Source organism: Heptranchias perlo, chromosome 6, assembly GCF_035084215.1.
Source record: "Heptranchias perlo isolate sHepPer1 chromosome 6, sHepPer1.hap1, whole genome shotgun sequence".
NCBI classification, from domain to species: domain Eukaryota; kingdom Metazoa; phylum Chordata; class Chondrichthyes; order Hexanchiformes; family Hexanchidae; genus Heptranchias; species Heptranchias perlo.
In genome coordinates this window covers 63,108,628-63,126,512 of record NC_090330.1, presented here as the reverse complement: position 1 = coordinate 63,126,512, position 17,885 = coordinate 63,108,628, and the positions used below count along the sequence as shown (strand labels likewise).

Here is a 17,885-nt window from a genome sequence, read left to right as displayed (position 1 = left end):
AATGAACCACTATGGGAAGGGAACCAGAAAGTCAACAAATTAGCTAAGAAAGGTGCAGAGAAAGGTAAGGAATGGTGCCCCAAAGAACTAACACAGTCAGCAGAAATTATGTGCCCATTCCAATCTACCTAAAAACCCATAAATTTGGAACAAGTGCAAAGGGAGGATAAAGAGTTACAGGAAGCAAAACAAGCCTTAAAGGAGAATAGGCTTGAGAGAGAATGCAAACAAACCAAAATTGGACTTAAAAGGGCATATCCTGTTATATGAAGGGAAATGGGTGGTTCCCAAAGAACGAAGAAATCAAATGTTATATCAGGCGCACGATGTTCCCACAGCAGGTCACCCAGGCCCGAATGGCACTATGAATTAATTAAAAGACATAGCATGATGGCCAGGCATGAAGGGGGATATTGAGCACTATTGTCATAATTGTCTAATATGTGTCCAATATAACCCAGATGCCAACACCAAAAAGGCACTATTGCGTCACATCAGGCCGACAGCAGGGCCATGAACAGACCTCCAAATTGATTATATGGGACCATTACCACAGATGGGCAGGGGAAATCATTATGTATTGCTAATGGTCGACACCTTTTCAAAATGGGTAGAAGCATTTCCCACTACTAGAGCCATAGCACAGACTACGGCCACGATATTAGTAAATCATGTGTTCAGTGGATGGGGTCTACCTAAATCAATAGACTCAGATAAAGGAAGTAATTTTACTGGAAGGGTTATGCAGCATGCTATGCAACTGCTAGGTTTCAAAACCAGATTCCATATATCTCATAATCCCACATCTTCCAGGATTGTAGAAAGAATGAATCTACTCTGAAGCACCAACAGGACACATTGAAGACCAATTGCCTGCCATATGAGATCATGGCATCTAGTTTTAATTGACTTAACTGTAAATCATTGAGGTCTGCTGGTGGTCGAAGCCTAACAAGAGAGGCGATTGGATAAGGGTGATGCCTCCTCCAATTCTACATTGCCTTGTTCTGAAACAACATAAATGAAGGCCTCACTGCAAAAGCTCGCTCTCTCTTACTACTTACACTGCAGTCTAAGAGCTGCAACATCAAAGAAGAAGCAACAGCCTTGAGCGCGGTGGATTGATCACACAGTAAATTCAACGACCAGTCTCTACTGTGAAAAAGTTATATGAACTTGTACCAATCATTGAAATAAAATTGTGTTTAGTCTTACTCTGAGAGGAGCCGAGCCGAGCGGAGGGAGCGTCCGATAAAAGGCGGGATTTCAGAGCGCTGAGAACAGCTGAGAGGAGCCGAGCCGAGCGGAGGGAGCGTCCGATAAAAGGCGGGATTTCAGAGCGCTGAGAACAGCTGAGAGGAGCCGAGCCGAGCGGAGGGAGCGTCCGATAAAAGGCTGGATTTCAGAGCGCTGAGAACAGCTGAGAGGAGCCGAGCCGAGCGGAGGGAGCGTCCGATAAAAGGCGGGATTTCAGAGCGCTGAGAACAGCTGAGAGGAGCCGAGCCGAGCGGAGGGAGCGTCCGATAAAAGGCGGGATTTCAGAGCGCTGAGAACAGCTGAGAGGAGCCGAGCCGAGCGGAGGGAGCGTCCGATAAAAGGCGGGATTTCAGAGCGCTGAGAACAGCTGAGAGGAGCCGAGCCGAGCGGAGGGAGCGTCCGATAAAAGGCGGGATTTCAGAGCGCTGAGAACAGCTGAGAGGAGCTGAGCCGAGCGGAGGGAGCGTCCGATAAAAGGCGGGATTTCAGAGTGCTGAGAACAGCTGAGAGGAGCCGAGCCGAGCGGAGGGAACGTCCGATAAAAGGCGGGATTTCAGAGCGCTGAGAGGAGCCGAGCCGAGCCGAGCTGCGACCGAGTTCGAAGTGACGTCAGGAATCAGATCGGGACGCGACATAGGGGAGGCACCTGATTGGTGAGTAGGTTCAGGTGAGTATTTCTACTTATCTGCAGTAACTAAAGTAAAAAGAAAGGGAAGGTCTGCAGGTCTTATAGGAAGTAGTGTTTTTTTTTAGTAAATCAAGGTCCCTAGTGTAGTTAACATTCTCTAAATTAAGAACAATTTAAAGGAGTAAACTCCTTAAAGGGAGTGGTAAGTAGTTTTTCTTTCCTTTTTTTTCTCTTGACATTGTAGTTGTTGTTAAGCTAACTTAAGGGTTAAGTCATGGCAGGAGATCCCACAGCCGTGTCATGTTCCTCTTGTGGGATGTGGGAATTCAGGGATCCTTCCTGTATCCCTGATTCCTTCACCTGTGGGAAGTGTGTCCAGCTGCAGCTACTGTTTGACCGCTTGACGGCTCTGGAGCTGCGGATGGACTCACTTTGGAGCATCCGCGATGCTGAGAAAGTCGTGGATAGCACGTTCAGTGAGTTGGTCACACCGCAGATAAAAATTACTGAGGGAGATAGTGAATGGGTGACCAACAGACAGAGGAAGAGTAGGAAGGCAGTGCAGGGGTCCCCTGTGGTCATCTCCCTCCAAAACAGGTATACCGTTTTGGATACTGTTGGGGGAGATGGCTCACCAGGGGAAGGTGGCAGTGGCCAGGTTCATGGCACCGTGGCTGGCTCTGCTGCACAGGAGGGCAGGAAAAAGAGTGGCAGAGCTATAGTGATAGGGGACTCGATTGTAAGGGGAATAGACAGGCGTTTCTGCGGACGCAACCGAGACTCCAGGATGGTATGTTGCCTCCCTGGTGCAAGGGTCAAGGATGTCTCGGAGCTGCTGCAGGACATTCTGGAGGGGGAGGGTGAACAGCCAGTTGTCGTGGTGCATATAGGCACCAACGATATAGGTAAAAAACAGGATGAGGTCCTACAAGCTGAATTTAGGGAGTTAGGAGTTAAACTAAAGAGTAGGACCCCAAAGGTAGTAATCTCAGGATTACTAGGGGACTCAATTGTAAGGGGAATAGACAGGCGTTTCTGCGGCCGCAACCGAGACTCCAGGATGGTGTGTTGCCTCCCTGGTGCAAGGATCAAGGACGTCTCGGAGCGGCTACAGAACATTTTGGAGGGGGAGGGCGAACAGCCAGCTGTCGTGGTGCACATAGGCACCAACGATATAGGTAAAAAAGGGGATGAGGTCCTAAAAGCAGAATATAGGGAGTTAGGAGGTAAATTAAAAAATAGGACCTCAAAGGTAGTAATCTCAGGATTGCTGCCAGTGCCACGTGCTAGTCAGAGTAGAAATAGGAGGATATTTCAAATGAATACGTGGCTAGAGGAATGGTGCAAGGGGGAGGGATTCAAATTCCTGGGACACTGGAAACGGTTCTGGGGGAGGTGGGACCAGTACAAACCGGACGGTCTGCACCTGGGCAGGGCCGGGACCACTGTCCTAGGAGGAGTGTTTGCTAGTGCTGTTGGGGAGGGTTTAAACTAAAGTGGCAGGGGGTTGGGAACCTGAGCAGGGAGAGAGAGGAAAGCGTAACAGGAAGGGACAGAAGGTATGGAGTAATAGGTAAAGTGTTAAAAAAGGAAAAAGCAGGACCTAAGCATCACAAAACAGATTTGAAAGTTCTTTATCTGAATGCACGTAGCATTCGTAACAAAATGGACGAGTTAACGGCACAAATAACTATGTATGGGTATGATCTTGTGGCCATTACAGAAACATGGCTGCAGGGTGACAACGACTGGGAATTAAATATGCCAGGGTATTTAACAATCAGGAAGGACAGGCAGGAAGGAAGGGGAGGTGGGGTGGCTATGTTAATAAAGGAAGGAATCACTGTAATACAGATAAATGATATTGGGACAAAGCATCAAGATAATGAAACAGTTTGGGTGGAGATAAGGAATAATAAGGGGAAAAAAACATTAGTGGGCGTAGTATATAGGCCTCCTAATAGTTGCAACTCTGCTGGAAGAAGTATTAATCAGGAAATAGTCGGGGCATGTAATAAGGGAACAGCTATAATTATGGGGGATTTTAATTATCATATTAACTGGACAAATCAAATTGGGCAGAGCAGCCTTGAGGACGAGTTCATTGAGTGCATCAGGGATGGATTTCTTGAGCAGTATGTAACTGATCCTACTAGGGGGCAGGCAACCTTGGACCTGGTCCTGTGTAATGAGTCAGGATTAATTAATAATGTCCTAGTTAAGGATCCCCTTGGAACGAGCGACCACAACATGGTTGAATTCCATATCCAATTAGAGGGTGAGAAGGTTGATTCTCAAACAAGCGTACTGAGCTTGAATAAAGGAGACTATGATGGTATGAGAGCGGAATTGATTAAAGTGGACTGGGAAAATCGATTAAAGGGTAAGACGGTACATGAGCAGTGGTGTTCATTTAGGGAGTTATTTTACAACTTTCAAAATAAATATATTCCACTGAGGAAAAAAGGGTGTAAAAGAAATGACAGCCATCCGTGGCTAAGTAAAGAAATCAAGGATAGTATCCGACTAAAAACAAGGACATATAAGGTAGCCAAACTTAGTGGGAGGATAGAAGATTGGGAATTCTTCAAAAGACAGCAAAAAGTAACTAAAGGATTGATTAAGAAAGGGAAGTTAGATTATGAAAAGAAATTAGCAAAAAATATAAAAACAGATAGCAAGAGTTTCTATAGTTATATAAAAAGAAAAAGGGTGGCTAAGGCAAACGTAGGTCCCTTAGAGGATGAGACCGGGAAATTAATGGTGGGAAACATGGAGATGGCAAAAATGCTGAACAAATATTTTGTTTCAGTCTTTACAGTAGAGGACACTAAGAATATCCCAACACTGGACAAACAGGGGACTCTATGGGGGGAGGAGCTAAATACGATTAAAATCACACAGGAGATGGTACTCAGTAAAATAATGGGACTCAAAGCGGATAAATCCCCTGGACCTGATGGCTTCCATCCTAGGGTCTTGAGGGAAGTGGCAGTAGGGATTGTGGATGCTTTGGTGATAGTTTTCCAAAATTCCCTGGACTCAGGAGAGGTCCCGGCAGATTGGAAAACTGCTAATGTAACACCGTTATTTAAAAAGGGTAGTAGGCAGAAGGCTGGAAATTATAGGCCAGTTAGCTTAACATCTGTGGTGGGTAAAATTTTGGAGTCTATTATTAAGGAGACAGTAACGGAACATTTAGATAAGCATAATTTAATAGGACAAAGTCAGCATGGCTTTATGAAGGGGAAGTCATGTCTGACAAATTTGCTTGAGTTCTTTGAGGATATAACGTACAGGGTGGATAAAGGGGAACCAGTGGACATAGTGTATTTAGACTTCCAGAAGGCATTCGACAAGGTGCCACATAAAAGATTATTACTTAAGATAAAAAAATCACGGGATTGGGGGTAACATTCTGGCATGGGTGGAGGATTGGTTATCGAACAGGAAACAGAGAGTTGGGATAAATGGTTCATTTTCGGACTGGCAACCAGTAACCAGTGGTGTTCCACAGGGGTCGGTGCTGGGTCCCCAACTCTTTACAATCTATATTAACGATTTGGAGGAGGGGACCGAGTGCAACATATCAAAATTTGCAGATGATACAAAGATGGGAGGGAAAGTAGAGAGTGAGGAGGACATAAAAAACCTGCAGGGGGATATAGACAGGCTGGGTGAGTGGGCGGAGATTTGGCAGATGCAATACAATATTGGAAAATGTGAGGTTATGCACTTTGGCAGGAAAAATCAGAGAGCAATTTATTTTCTTAATGGCGAGAGACTGGAAAGTACTGCAGTACAAAGGGATCTGGGGGTCCTCGTGCAAGAAAATCAAAAAGTTGGTATGCAGGTGCAGCAGGTGATCAAGAAAGCCAATGGAATGTTGGCTTTTATTGCTAGGGGGATAGAATATAAAAACAGGGAGGTATTGCTGCAGTTATATAAGGTATTGGTGAGACCGCACCTGGAATACTGCATACAGTTTTGGTCTCCATACTTAAGAAAAGACATACTTGCTCTCGAGGCAGTGCAAAGAAGGTTCACTCGGTTAATCCCGGGGATGAGGGGGCGGACATATGAGGAGAGGTTGAGTAGATTGGGACGCTACTCATTGGAGTTCAGAAGAATGAGAGGCGATCTTATTGAAACATATAAGATTGTGAAGGGGCTTGATCGGGTGGATGCAGTAAGGATGTTCCCAAAGATGGGTGAAACTAGAACTAGGGGGCATAATCTTAGAATAAGGGGCTGCTCTTTCAAAACTGAGATGAGGAGAAACTTCTTCACTCAGAGGGTGGTAGGTCTGTGGAATTTGCTGCCCCAGGAAGCTGTGGAAGCTACATCATTAGATAAATTTAAAACAGAAATAGACAGTTTTCTAGAAGTAAAGGGAATTAGGGGTTATGGGGAGCGGGCAGGAAATTGGACATGAGGCTGAGTTCGGATCGGTCAATGCCCTGTGGGTGGCGGAGAGGGCCCAGGGGCTGTGTGGCCGGGTCCTGCTCCTACTTCTTGTGTTCTTTAGATTTGTGGTTGGGATCAGATCAGCCATGATCTTATTGAATGGCGGAGCAGGCTCGAGGGGCCGATTGGCCTACTCCTGCTCCAATTTCTTATGTTCTTATGTTCTTATGATTGCTACCAGTGCCACGGGCTAGTCAGAGTAGGAATGACAGGATAGCTAGGCTTGAGAGATGGTGCAAGAGGGAGGGATTCAAATTCCTGGGCCATTGGAACCGGTTCTGGGGGAGGTGGGACCAGTACAAATTGGACGGTCTGCATCTGGGCAGGACTGGAACCAATGTCCTAGGGGGAGTGTTTGCTAGTGCTGTTGGGGAGGGTTTAAACTAATGTGGCAGGGGGATGGGAACCGATGCAGGAAGTCAGTGGGAAATAAAGTGGTGACAGAAACAAAAGGCAGTAAGGGAGAGTGTACAGAACATGACCGGACAGATGGTCTGAGAAAGCAGGGCAAAGACCAAGGGAAGTCTAGATTAAACTGCATTTATTTCAATGCAAGAAGTCTGATGGGCAAGGCAGATGAACTCAGGGCATGGATGGGTACATGGGACTGGGATGTTATAGCTATTACTGAAACATGGCTAAGGGAGGGGCAGGACTGGCAGCTCAATGTTCCAGGGTACAGATGCTATAGGAAAGATAGAGCAGGAGGTAAGAGAGGAGGGGGAGTTGCGTTCTTGATTAGGGAGAACATCACGGCAGTAGTGAGAGGGGATATATCCGAGGGTTCGCCCACTGAGTCCATATGGGTAGAACTGAAAAATAAGAAGGGAGAGATCACTTTGATAGGATTGTACTACAGACCCCCAAATAGTCAACGGGAAATTGAGGAGCAAATATGTAAGGAGATTACAGACAGCTGCAAGAAAAATAGGGTGGTAATCGTAGGGGACTTTAACTTTCCCAACATTGACTGGGACAGCCATAGCATTAGGGGCTTGGATGGAGAGAAATTTGTTGAGTGTATTCAGGAGGAATTTCTCATTCAGTATGTGGATGGCCCGACTAGAGAGGGGGCAAAACTTGACCTCCTCTTGGGAAATAAGGAAGGGCAGGTGACAGAAGTGTTAGTGAGGGATCACTTTGGGACCAGTGATCATAATTCCATTAGTTTTAAGATAGCTATGGAGAATGATAGGTCTGGCCCAAAAGTTAAAATTCTAAATTGGGGAAAGGCCAATTTTGATGGTATTAGACAGGAACTTTCAGAAGTTGATTGGGAGAGTCTGTTGGCAGGCAAAGGGACGTCTGGTAAGTGGGAGGCTTTCAAAAGTGTGTTAACCAGGGTTCAGGGTAAGCACATTCCTTATAAAGTGAAGGGCAAGGCTGGTAGAAGTAGGGAACCTTGGATGACTCGGGAGATTAAGGCCCTAGTCAAAAAGAAGAAGGAGGCATATGACATGCATAGGCAGCTGGGATCAAGTGGATCCCTTGAAGGGTATAGAGATTGCCAGAGTAGAGTTAAGAGAGAAATCAGGAGGGCAAAAAGGGGACATGAGATTGCTTTGGCAGATAAGGCAAAGGAGAATCCAAAGAGCTTCTACAAATACATAAAGGGCAAAAGGGTAACTAGGGAGAGAGTAGGGCCTCTTAAGGATCAACAAGGTCATCTATGTGCGGAACCACAAGAGATGGGTGAGATCCTGAATGAATATTTCACATCGGTATTTACAGTTGAGAAAGGCATGGATGTTAGGGAACTTGGGGAAATAAATAGTGATGTCTTGAGGAGTGTACATATTACAGAGAGGGAGGTGCTGGAAGTCTTAACGCGCATCAAGGTAGATAAATCTCCGTGACCTGATGAAATGTATTCCAGGACGTTATGGGAGGTTAGGGAGGAAATTGCGGGTCCCCTAGCAGAGATATTTGAATCATCGACAGCTACAGGTGAGGTGCCTGAAGATTGGAGGGTAGCAAATGTTGTGCCTTTGTTTAAGAAGGGCGGCAGGGAAAAGCCTGGGAACTACAGTTAGAGGGTAAGTTGTTAGAGGGTATTCTGAGGGACAGGATCTACAGGCATTTGGAGAGGCAGGGACTAATTAGGAACAGTCAGCATGGTTTTGTGAGAGGAAAATCATGTCTCACGAATTTTATTGAGTTTTTTGAAGGGGTAACCAAGAAGATCGATGAGGGTTGTGCAGTAGACGTGGTCTACATGGACTTCAGCAAAGCCTTTGACAAGGTACCGCATGGTAGGTTGTTGCATAAGGTTAAATCTCATGGGATCCAAGGTGAGGTAGCCAATTGGATACAAAATTGGCTTGACGACAGAAGACAGAGGGTGGTTGTAGAGGGTTGTTTTTCAAACTGGATGCCTGTGTCCAGCGGTGTGCCTCAGGGATCGGTGCTGGGTCCGCTGTTATTTGTTATTTATATTAATGATTTGGATGAGAATTTAGGAGGCATGGTTAGTAAGTTTGCAGATGACACCAAGATTGGTGGCATTGTGGACAGTGAAGAAGGTTATCTAGGATTGCAACGGGATCTTGATAAATTGGGCCAGTGGGCCGATGAATGGCAGATGGAGTTTAATTTAGATAAATGTGAGGTGATGCATTTTGGTAGATCGAATCGGGCCAGGATCTACTCCGTTAATGGTAGGGCGTTGGGGAGAGTTATAGAACAAAGAGATCTAGGAGTACAGGTTCATAGCTCCTTGAAAGTGGAGTCACAGGTGGATAGGGTGGTGAAGAAGGCATTCGGCATGCTTGGTTTCATTGGTCAGAACATTGAATGCAGGAGTTGGGATGTCTTGTTGAAGTTGTACAGGGCATTGGTGAGGCCACATTTGGAGTACTGTGTACAGTTCTGGTCACCCTATTATAGAAAGGATATTATTAAACTAGAAAGAGTGCAGAAAAGATTTACTAGGATGCTACCGGGACTTGATGGTTTGACTTATAGGGAGAGGTTAGACAGACTGGGACTTTTTTCCCTGGAGAGTAGGAGGTTAAGGGGTGATCTTATAGAAGTCTATAAAATAATGAGGGGCATAGATAAGGTCGATAGTCAAAATCTTTTCCCAAAGGTAGGGGAGTCTATAACGAGGGGGCATAGATTTAAGGTGAGAGGGGAGAGATACAAAAGGGTCCAGAGGGGCAATTTTTTCACTCAAAGGGTGGTGAGTGTCTGGAACGAGCTGCCAGAGGCAGTAGTAGAGGCGGGTACAATTTTGTCTTTTAAAAAGTATTTGGACAGTTACATGGGTAAGATGGGTATAGAGGGATACGGGCCAAGTGCAGGCAATTGGGACTAGCTTAGTGGTATAAACTGGGCGACATGGACATGTTGGGCCGAAGGGCCTGTTTCCATATTGTAACTTCTATGATTCTATGATTCTATGATTTGTTTGTGCATTTCTTTTCCAATATTTGCCATCTAGAGTTCAACAGCCCTTGTTTGGATTGTGTAGTGACACACCCTACAGTAACTGGTGCCCGAACACAGGAACTCTAACGGATAACTTTGGAAAAGAATAATAGCAGTCACCTCATACACTTAGCAGATCTATTTTAACTGTGCGGTGATAGAATGGAGCTTGTGCAGTAAAGCCAACTGTGTTAGCAGCTGATTGGGAAATAAAATGGAAAAGACCATTAAAACATATGTGATAAAACACATCGGAGAGAGAGATAGGAACGATGTAACACAGAGTGTCTCGACCTGGGACAGGGCAGAGGAACGTGCTGCGGGACGCACTGAAGCAAGGTGTGGCCTACACAAAGGCTCTATGGGGAAAGGCCACCATATAGAGCCATCCCATCTTGCATTGTACAGCATGTATTAGAAGATATGTATTGTGTTTTGAATTGTAACGATGGGATCAGAGTGTGCACGATCTGTATTGTATGTTTTGAATTGTAATTGTGATATTTACATTGAACTGTGTGTATCCTTAAATTTTATAAAATAAAGTATATTTTGAAATTAAATAAATTGAAGAAGCAACAGCCTTGAGCGTGATGGATTGATCACCCGGTAAACTCAACGACCATTCTCTATTGCAAAAGGTTTATAAGAACTTGTACCAATCATTTAAATAAAATTGTGTTTAGTCTTAAAGTGATTTGTTTGTGTATTTCCTTTCCATAATTTACTTTCTAGAGTTCAACAACCTTTGGTAACTGGTAAGGACTGGTGTTTGAATTGTGTAGTGACAAACCCTACAGAACCTTCTGAAATTTCTTGGACTTTATATCTGGAGTCACTTTCTTCTTTTCCTTCCAAATATTGCTCTTCTTTCTGGCTAGTTTTTTCTTTCAGCTGCTTCACTGTTGATTCACAAACTTTATATATGTTGTGCAAACTTTTCAATGTCAGTTTTGGTTCTTGTACAATTCTCTTACTAGTACCATTGTTCTGTATCCCAAACTATTCCAGCTCTGATTAGGCTTTCTTCCAAAGCCACATAGTTGCTTGTTCTAGTTAAGGTGCGAGTGTTTGCTACATATGGCTCTATTGTCTCATCAGCATCTTGGTCTCAATTGTTCAATATTTAGAGTTTATATGATTCATTAGTCTCTTCAACACAAAATTCTTCCATCTTGCTGAGAACAACCTCTATATCAGTCTTGCCTTCATCTGTCTCAAACTGAAGATCAAGTATTTTCAGTGCCTCTTTGTCCATACTAGTAATTAATGTAGCAGTTCTGACATATTTAGTTGCTTAATGAGACATAATGCAATCTCATAATTATCTCAAATTCTCCTTCCAATTGCTGGGAGAAATACATACCTAATAATAGATTTGCAGAACTGTACAATGGCTGTATTTGAGGTGATTAAAATTTAACTTTTCCTTTCTAAATGACCATTCAGCTGATATGGTCACACAGAGCAGGATACAATCAAACAAAACAATACAGGAGCTATATTTGATCTATTTTGAGCAAGTTTAGAGTAATTAGCTGAAAAGCACATGGAGTTGTAGGAGGCTTCTTTTTTCTGGCTACAAATACTTTTTTTTATGTATCTCTTAAAATATTCCAAAATTCAGAGTGAATTACTACCAATTCTGATATCATAGTATTTATTAAATTCAGTTTGTAACAAATTAAAACACTTCAAAGCTTCGAGACATGTGCTCTTCATTGCTCAGCCTTTTTAGTGAACTACATGAATCGGCCAATCATATAAATATTTTCAGTTTTGAGGGAACTGTGCATTGAAAATTACTCCAATATCAAAATATAGACTTTGAGGGAATTCAAAATGAGTTTTAAAAAGATTAATTGGAGCAGAATATTGTTTGGGAGATGTACAACAGAAAGTTGAGAAGTATTTAAGGAAGTGCTGTAACTACAATTCATTTCAGCAGAATTTTAACAGATTAAAGGACAACTGAGGCCAAAGTTGTTAAGTGGGGTTGTAAATCAGGAGAAGCTTTCAAAATGTACACTGCATCTGGCAAGAGGAGATCCTGGTGATTCTGCATTTGTCCGCCCATTATTTGACTTTAATTACAGAAAATGCTGGAAAAGCTCAGCAAGTGAGGCAACACCTGTGGAGAAAGAAATAGAGTTAATGTTTCAGGTCGAAGACCTTTCATCAGAACTGAAAGATGTTAAAGAGTCAAAGTTTTTAAGCAAGTACATCTGTGGAGAAAGAAATAGAGTTAACATTTCAGGTCGAAGACCTTTCGGAAATGGGGGGCGGGGGGGAAGGAGGAGAGGGGAGGAAAGAACAAAAGGGAAGGTCTGTGATAGGGTGGAGGGCAGGAGTGATTAAATGACAAAAGGGATGTTGGTGCAAGGCAAAGGGGGTGGTAAAGGGACAAGTTAAGAAACAAAAGATAGGTCTGGAGGAGCAGTAAATGGCAACAGCAGAACCATTATCAGCAGCTGCAGTCCGAAAAAATGGGAGCAGTGGTTATGATCTGAAGTTGTTGAAATCAAAGTTGAGTCTGGAAGGTTGTAAAGTGCCTAAATGAAAGATGAGGTGCTGTTCCTCGAGCTTACGTTGTGCTTCATTGGAACAGTGAGAGAGGCCGAGGACAGAGAGGTCAGAGCGAGAGTGGGATGGGGAATTAAAATGGCAAGTGACTGGTAGGTCAGGGTCACACTTGCGGACAGAACGGAGGTTTTCAGCTGTTGCCATTTGCAGCTACTCTAGACCAATCTTTTGATTCTTAACTTGTCCATCCCCCCACTTTCCCCAGACTCTGTACTTGCTTGAAAACTTTAACTCTTTAACATCTTCCAGTTCCGACGAAAGGTCTTCGACCTGAAACGTTAACTCTATTTCTTTCTCCACAGATGCTGCCTCGCTTGCTGAGCTTTTCCAGCATTTTCTATTTTTATTGCAGATTTCCAGCATCTGCAGTATTTTGTTTTAGATTTGACTTTAATTTCCTCACCTCCTTCTTGTGCAGTGGCTCCAAGTCTACCCATAACGTACGTTGGTGTCCCTCTAACCTCTTGATATATCTCAGAGTCCCAATTCCAACTGTCTTTATATAAATATGAGCAGATGTAGCTCCCTTCTGCTACTCAGAATCAAAGCTATATTTTTCTGCATTCCGAAAGCGACCCTTTACTAAATTTAATCACAAAAATTTCAGTCTCAATATTAATGATTTTACTAACAAAAGCACCAAATTAGGGCATGCTGTTCCTTTACAGAATATAACGTAATGGAAAATTAATTCATAAAACAGTAAAAGCGAAAATCAAATAACATATATTGGTGTCACGCGAAGGCCCAGGCACCACAATTTAATAAAACAATTGCCATACCTCTAAACCGCAATCACAAAATTAATTAATTTTACCAAGTATTTTATTTAACAATTCATTGCTTTTTCAAATATTAACCCTTTGTAAACGGGAGAAGAAAATCCATGATACAGATTACAAACAAGAAATGATTGAAACTTGACAGCGTTCCTTTATTATTAAAATCCTTGTTCAGAGAATGTGATTGACATCTGAGTTGGCAAATGATGAGGCACTGGGACGTGCGTGCGCCGCTCTGGATGGGGAAGGTACTTTCGACAGAGCTGAAGTTAAATCACGATGCAGGAGGTGAAGGATTTGGTGTCAGTCGAAACGGTGTGTTTTTTCATAATCATTCTCAACACATTGTGAACGTTTCGGGTTGCTGCTCTGTGTTTTTTTTGCTATGAAGTGTTAGTCGAGGTTTTAAACGGGGATGGTGGGGGTGGGGTGAGCACGTTATTCACTATCAGGGATGCCGAGTTTTCAGTTTTGATATTTAATATAGTTTAAATAGCTCTGTACACTCCTAGCAGCAGGAGCCGCAGCATTCTTTTTGCTCCAAGATGATACAACTGGCGATGGAAGGTTGGAACTGAGTCAAGTGTCCATGGCAGATTTGGTAACCCAGTTCCTCAGCCGGGCAGCTTTGCAGTACTCAAGGGCATTGTTGATTGACCAACCAGCTTGGTTTATTAATGGGACTTGGTAGGCTAGAGCAGTTATAGATAATACTGCGAGCCAGTACTCAAATGGGTAAAGTAGCCCTGACTGGACAAGCTGTAGGAAGCTTATCAGTACTCTGTGCTGATAAGCTGCACAGTTTTAACTAATTAAATTTCAGCAGTACCCCTGCAGCCACATGGGAGTCTGTAAGGTTTGATCTTTCCAACCTGCATTTATGTAAGTGAGATGTGTACCTACAGGGAGAGAGTGTACACTCCATATCAACCAAGCTGAAACTCTACCTGTGTGGATTTCTTAGTAGCTTGTTTAAGCATGGTGATAGATTTCCACACATCAGATACCTAGTTGACAAAAAAACTAAAGATCCTGTAAGAGGAATTTGCAAACAGGCAATTTGATTTCAAGCAGTTTTGAGAAAAAACATCTGCCATTCTCTGTTATATCATCAATATCAAATACACTGAAAATTGTGTTAATACATAAATGTTTCACTGGCAGGAAAATAGACATCCCATTCAAATTCATTGCAAGAAGTGGATTCAGTGATCTACCAATTTGGAACGAGCTATCTGATGAATGCCATGCGATGAAATTATTTTTTTTCACCCTGTACAGGCTGCAAAGCAGAAAATGTCACATAGAAATAACATAATGGAAAACAAAATATTTTTGAATAGTTAGTTTATTAGATGGTCAAAAATTTATTGTTTCATAGTGACATGGATGTAACCTATCAAAGGTTGAATATAGATCTGCACCTAATAATGGATGTTTCAATAGACTTTATGATTGGGCAGAAAAATTTGTGGTTGGGGGAGGGATGGAGGTTGGAGGATAAAGTGAACTGATGGATATTGAACCAAAACCCAATTTTATGCACACAAAGCCAACTTTCTTAAAATATTATCTTCCCCTCCCATCTTTAAATGTGACTTTAGTAGAAGTAAATTAACTTGTGTGCTGCTGCTTTCAATTCAAAAACAATAATGGCATTATTTATGACTATAAGTTGCTGGCATGTTAGATTATACATTAGTTTTGGTGCTTTGTTTTCAGAGATTTTTATTGTATTATAGCATGGTCGAAGAAATGGTAATTTATGTTCTTGATTTTTCAGGTTAAATTAAAAATACCATTTGGGGAAAAAATTCTGAATGCAATCTATACAGTACCAAATGCTCCTTTTACACATGGAGTAATCCTCACGCACGGTGCAGGTGGAGACATGAACTTCCATCAGCTAGTATCCATGACAAAATTCCTTGCATCTAACGGGATCCTATGTCTTAGATTCACATGCAAAGGCCTCAACCTAGACTACAGAATTAGAGCTTACAGGGCAGTGATGGTAAGGTTAAGTTACTCTATGTGATATTTATTAAAAAAATAAAATTCTGATCAATTTTCTGCTCCAGTACTTTTTTTCGTCCTGCCTTTTGTCTCTCCTTCCTCCCTTAAAAATATTGACCCCTTGCTGGGTACTATTTCACAGGCTCTAGTCGTCCTCCAGTACCTCACCCTTTTATTCATTATTTGAGTGTGAACCTTGACAATGAGTATCAACAGATTATTCAATCATTACCACTACCCCAGTATTGTCTTCATATGATGTCCACACATGCATACTTTGCAGTGGTCACTGGAAGTGATGAGGATTGGAGACGCTGATCGAGTTTCCCCATTCCCTAATCCAGGGACGTTGACCGCCACTCTGGCCGAGATCAACTAACTCAGCGCAGACTGGTAATCAACTTTAGAACCTTTCCAGTTTGCGCTGGGCTATTGGGGCAGCTCAGTTAAGTCTTTTCTAAAGTCACACTTTTTTCTCACTTTGAATTACTCTGCATTGTAACTTGCCATCTCAACAATAATTATTGCAGGAATATCTAAAATCATCAAAGGAATATGAAGTGAAAAGCTGGTTCCTTGGGGGTAAGTGAAAATATTCCCTGTCAGAAATACTGTTATCCTTAGCTACTTGTACATTGAATAGAATGTGTATGAAAAGTTGATTTCTTCAAAAATTTTAATTACCAGAAACATGGATGTGTAAGAAATCTTTGTTTTCTAGGTCGTTCCATGGGATCTAGAGCTGCTGCATGTATTGTCAAACAGTGTAAGGACAGCCCCGATGAAGAGCTTGTGCAAGGTCTCATTTGCCTGTCATATCCACTACACCCACCAAAACAGCAGAATAAACTTCGATCAGAGGATCTGCTTCTTGTGCGCCACCCAGTCCTTCTGGTTTCCGGATCAGCAGATGAAATGTGTGAGAAAGTGAGTCAGAGTGAAATAATTTTTCCAACTAATAGAAGTAGGGAGGGATGTCCACCAGACTGCTGTGCATTCATTTAATGTTTATGGTTCTTTTTATGAAAATATAACTAGAACAAATGGGCTTAAAATATGCTAATCAAATGCCTTACAAGATGACACAAGGCTATTAACATAAGTTGATACAGTTTTGTAGCAAAAGTAAAGTTTAATGCTATTCTATTTTTCTATTATCCACAATCTCTTTGGCGCAACACTATTGAACTGCAAGATGTAGACCTTTTACATAATGCCCAAAATCCATTCAAAAAGGTTATTTTTTGATGCTAGCTCTGGCATCCTTTCTAATGTGCACTGCCTGGAGCAGGCTCAATGCCTTAATGTGAAATTTGCCTGGGGATACTGCAAGTCTCATTACTAACCATAATCTGAACATGAGGGTCTCTTAATTCTGGCAACTATATTTAGTAATTAATGAGACAGACTTAATTATAGTATCTGCTGTAGAAGGAGCATTTTATAATGTAATTGCTTACAGTGAAAAGGGATGCAGTCATAAAACTGTGTGAAATTGCATGAATTTTTGAGTAAGCAATTAGAATGAAGGATTCAGTGAAGGTTTTGAAATGTAATATGCTAATTTTATTTAATGTATTATTACATCCATGTAGGCTGCTAAATTCAGATTGATATTTGTATTTAATCATGATCTTAAAACCATTTGCACATGTAGGATTTGTTGGAAAGCATATTGAACCAAATGCCACTGGCTGTCAAAGTACACTGGGTAGAAGGAGCTAGCCATGGAATGGAAGTTAAAGGACGAGCAACAGAAGACATCATGGCCGAGATTAATACTGAGGTCCTTTCATGGATTAGAGAGATCCTTCAAGAAAAATAGGATTTCAGTGATTTGTGCGGTGGTCATAGATGTCAACAAGTAAAACTTTTTTTAAAATTCTAACTTGTAATATGGGTATAATGAATGGTTTGGATTAGCTGGTGTGAAACCTCCAACACAAAACATTGGACAGGAATTGTTTTACCCTATTGTTCACTGTTACTATAAATAAAGTACAACAAACTTTCCAATATCTGAGCACTTAAACTAAATGTTTAGTTTATACCTAATTTATACCTAGGGGCTTCTGCATGTAAAAAAAATCTTTTACCAACTCTATCAGTAAAGTATTCACTCATACGGTTTGAACTAAACATGGCGTTAAATAACTACAATGTGAATGAGGTTAAACACAAACTTTCATTTAGTCTCAGACCTTTCATTATTATATGTCATTTCTGCTGCTAGCAAATCTAAAGATTTAGACAGCAGTGGGAAAATACAATTAAAAAGTAATAAAAGTAGAGTAATACCCATAATTTAATTCCAATAATAAACTCAGATGTGACCATTCAGCATGCGGTCACCTCTTGCCCAGATCGACCCTGATATAGTTCAGATCCATGATGAACACACATTATTTAAATGTTTTGTCCTTGTAGACGTGGTTGTAGAAAAAGTTTTTTCACCTGATGTAGCTTATGTGGAAAACTCTATTTCATATACATTCATAATAAAGATATAATGTGATGTTTTTAAAGTGGCACTGTGTATACATAACCAATAAAAATCTGGCTATCTCTAGTAAATGTATCCTGTACTACTATTTTAGTGTTTTTTTACAGTAGGTTGACCAGGACTGCTTAGATACCAATTTTTTTTCCTTGTGTTCATTGTTTTCTATCATCTCTTTGAATTCAGTTTTGTTTGATTAGATATGACCACTTAACAGACTCAA

The 17,885-nt window shown here is 41.9% G+C and overlaps 1 protein-coding gene across 1 annotated transcript; it reads left to right on the top strand.

Moving 5' to 3' along the window:
- Positions 1–13,365: 13,365 nt before the first annotated feature.
- On the top strand, positions 13,366–17,736 carry tex30 (testis expressed 30). The gene is made up of 5 exons (XM_067986422.1): positions 13,366–13,461; positions 14,930–15,160; positions 15,693–15,744; positions 15,884–16,089; positions 16,820–17,736. Exons 1-5 carry the CDS (start codon positions 13,426–13,428, stop codon positions 16,985–16,987), a joined length of 693 nt encoding a protein of 230 aa, XP_067842523.1. The 5' UTR covers positions 13,366–13,425; the 3' UTR covers positions 16,988–17,736.
- Positions 17,737–17,885: the final 149 nt, after the last annotated feature.

What these genes read in the sequence shown, in the direction of transcription:
- tex30 (XM_067986422.1), top strand. Translation starts at nt 13,426, where the DNA reads ATGCAGGAGGTGAAGGATTTGGTGTCAGTCGAAACG. An exon ending in ATTTGGTGTCAGTCGAAACG is followed by an intron (nt 13,462 to 14,929) that starts GTGTGTTTTTTC and finishes TTGATTTTTCAG; the next exon opens with GTTAAATTAAAAATACCATT. An exon ending in CAGATGAAATGTGTGAGAAA is followed by an intron (nt 16,090 to 16,819) that starts GTGAGTCAGAGT and finishes TTGCACATGTAG; the next exon opens with GATTTGTTGGAAAGCATATT.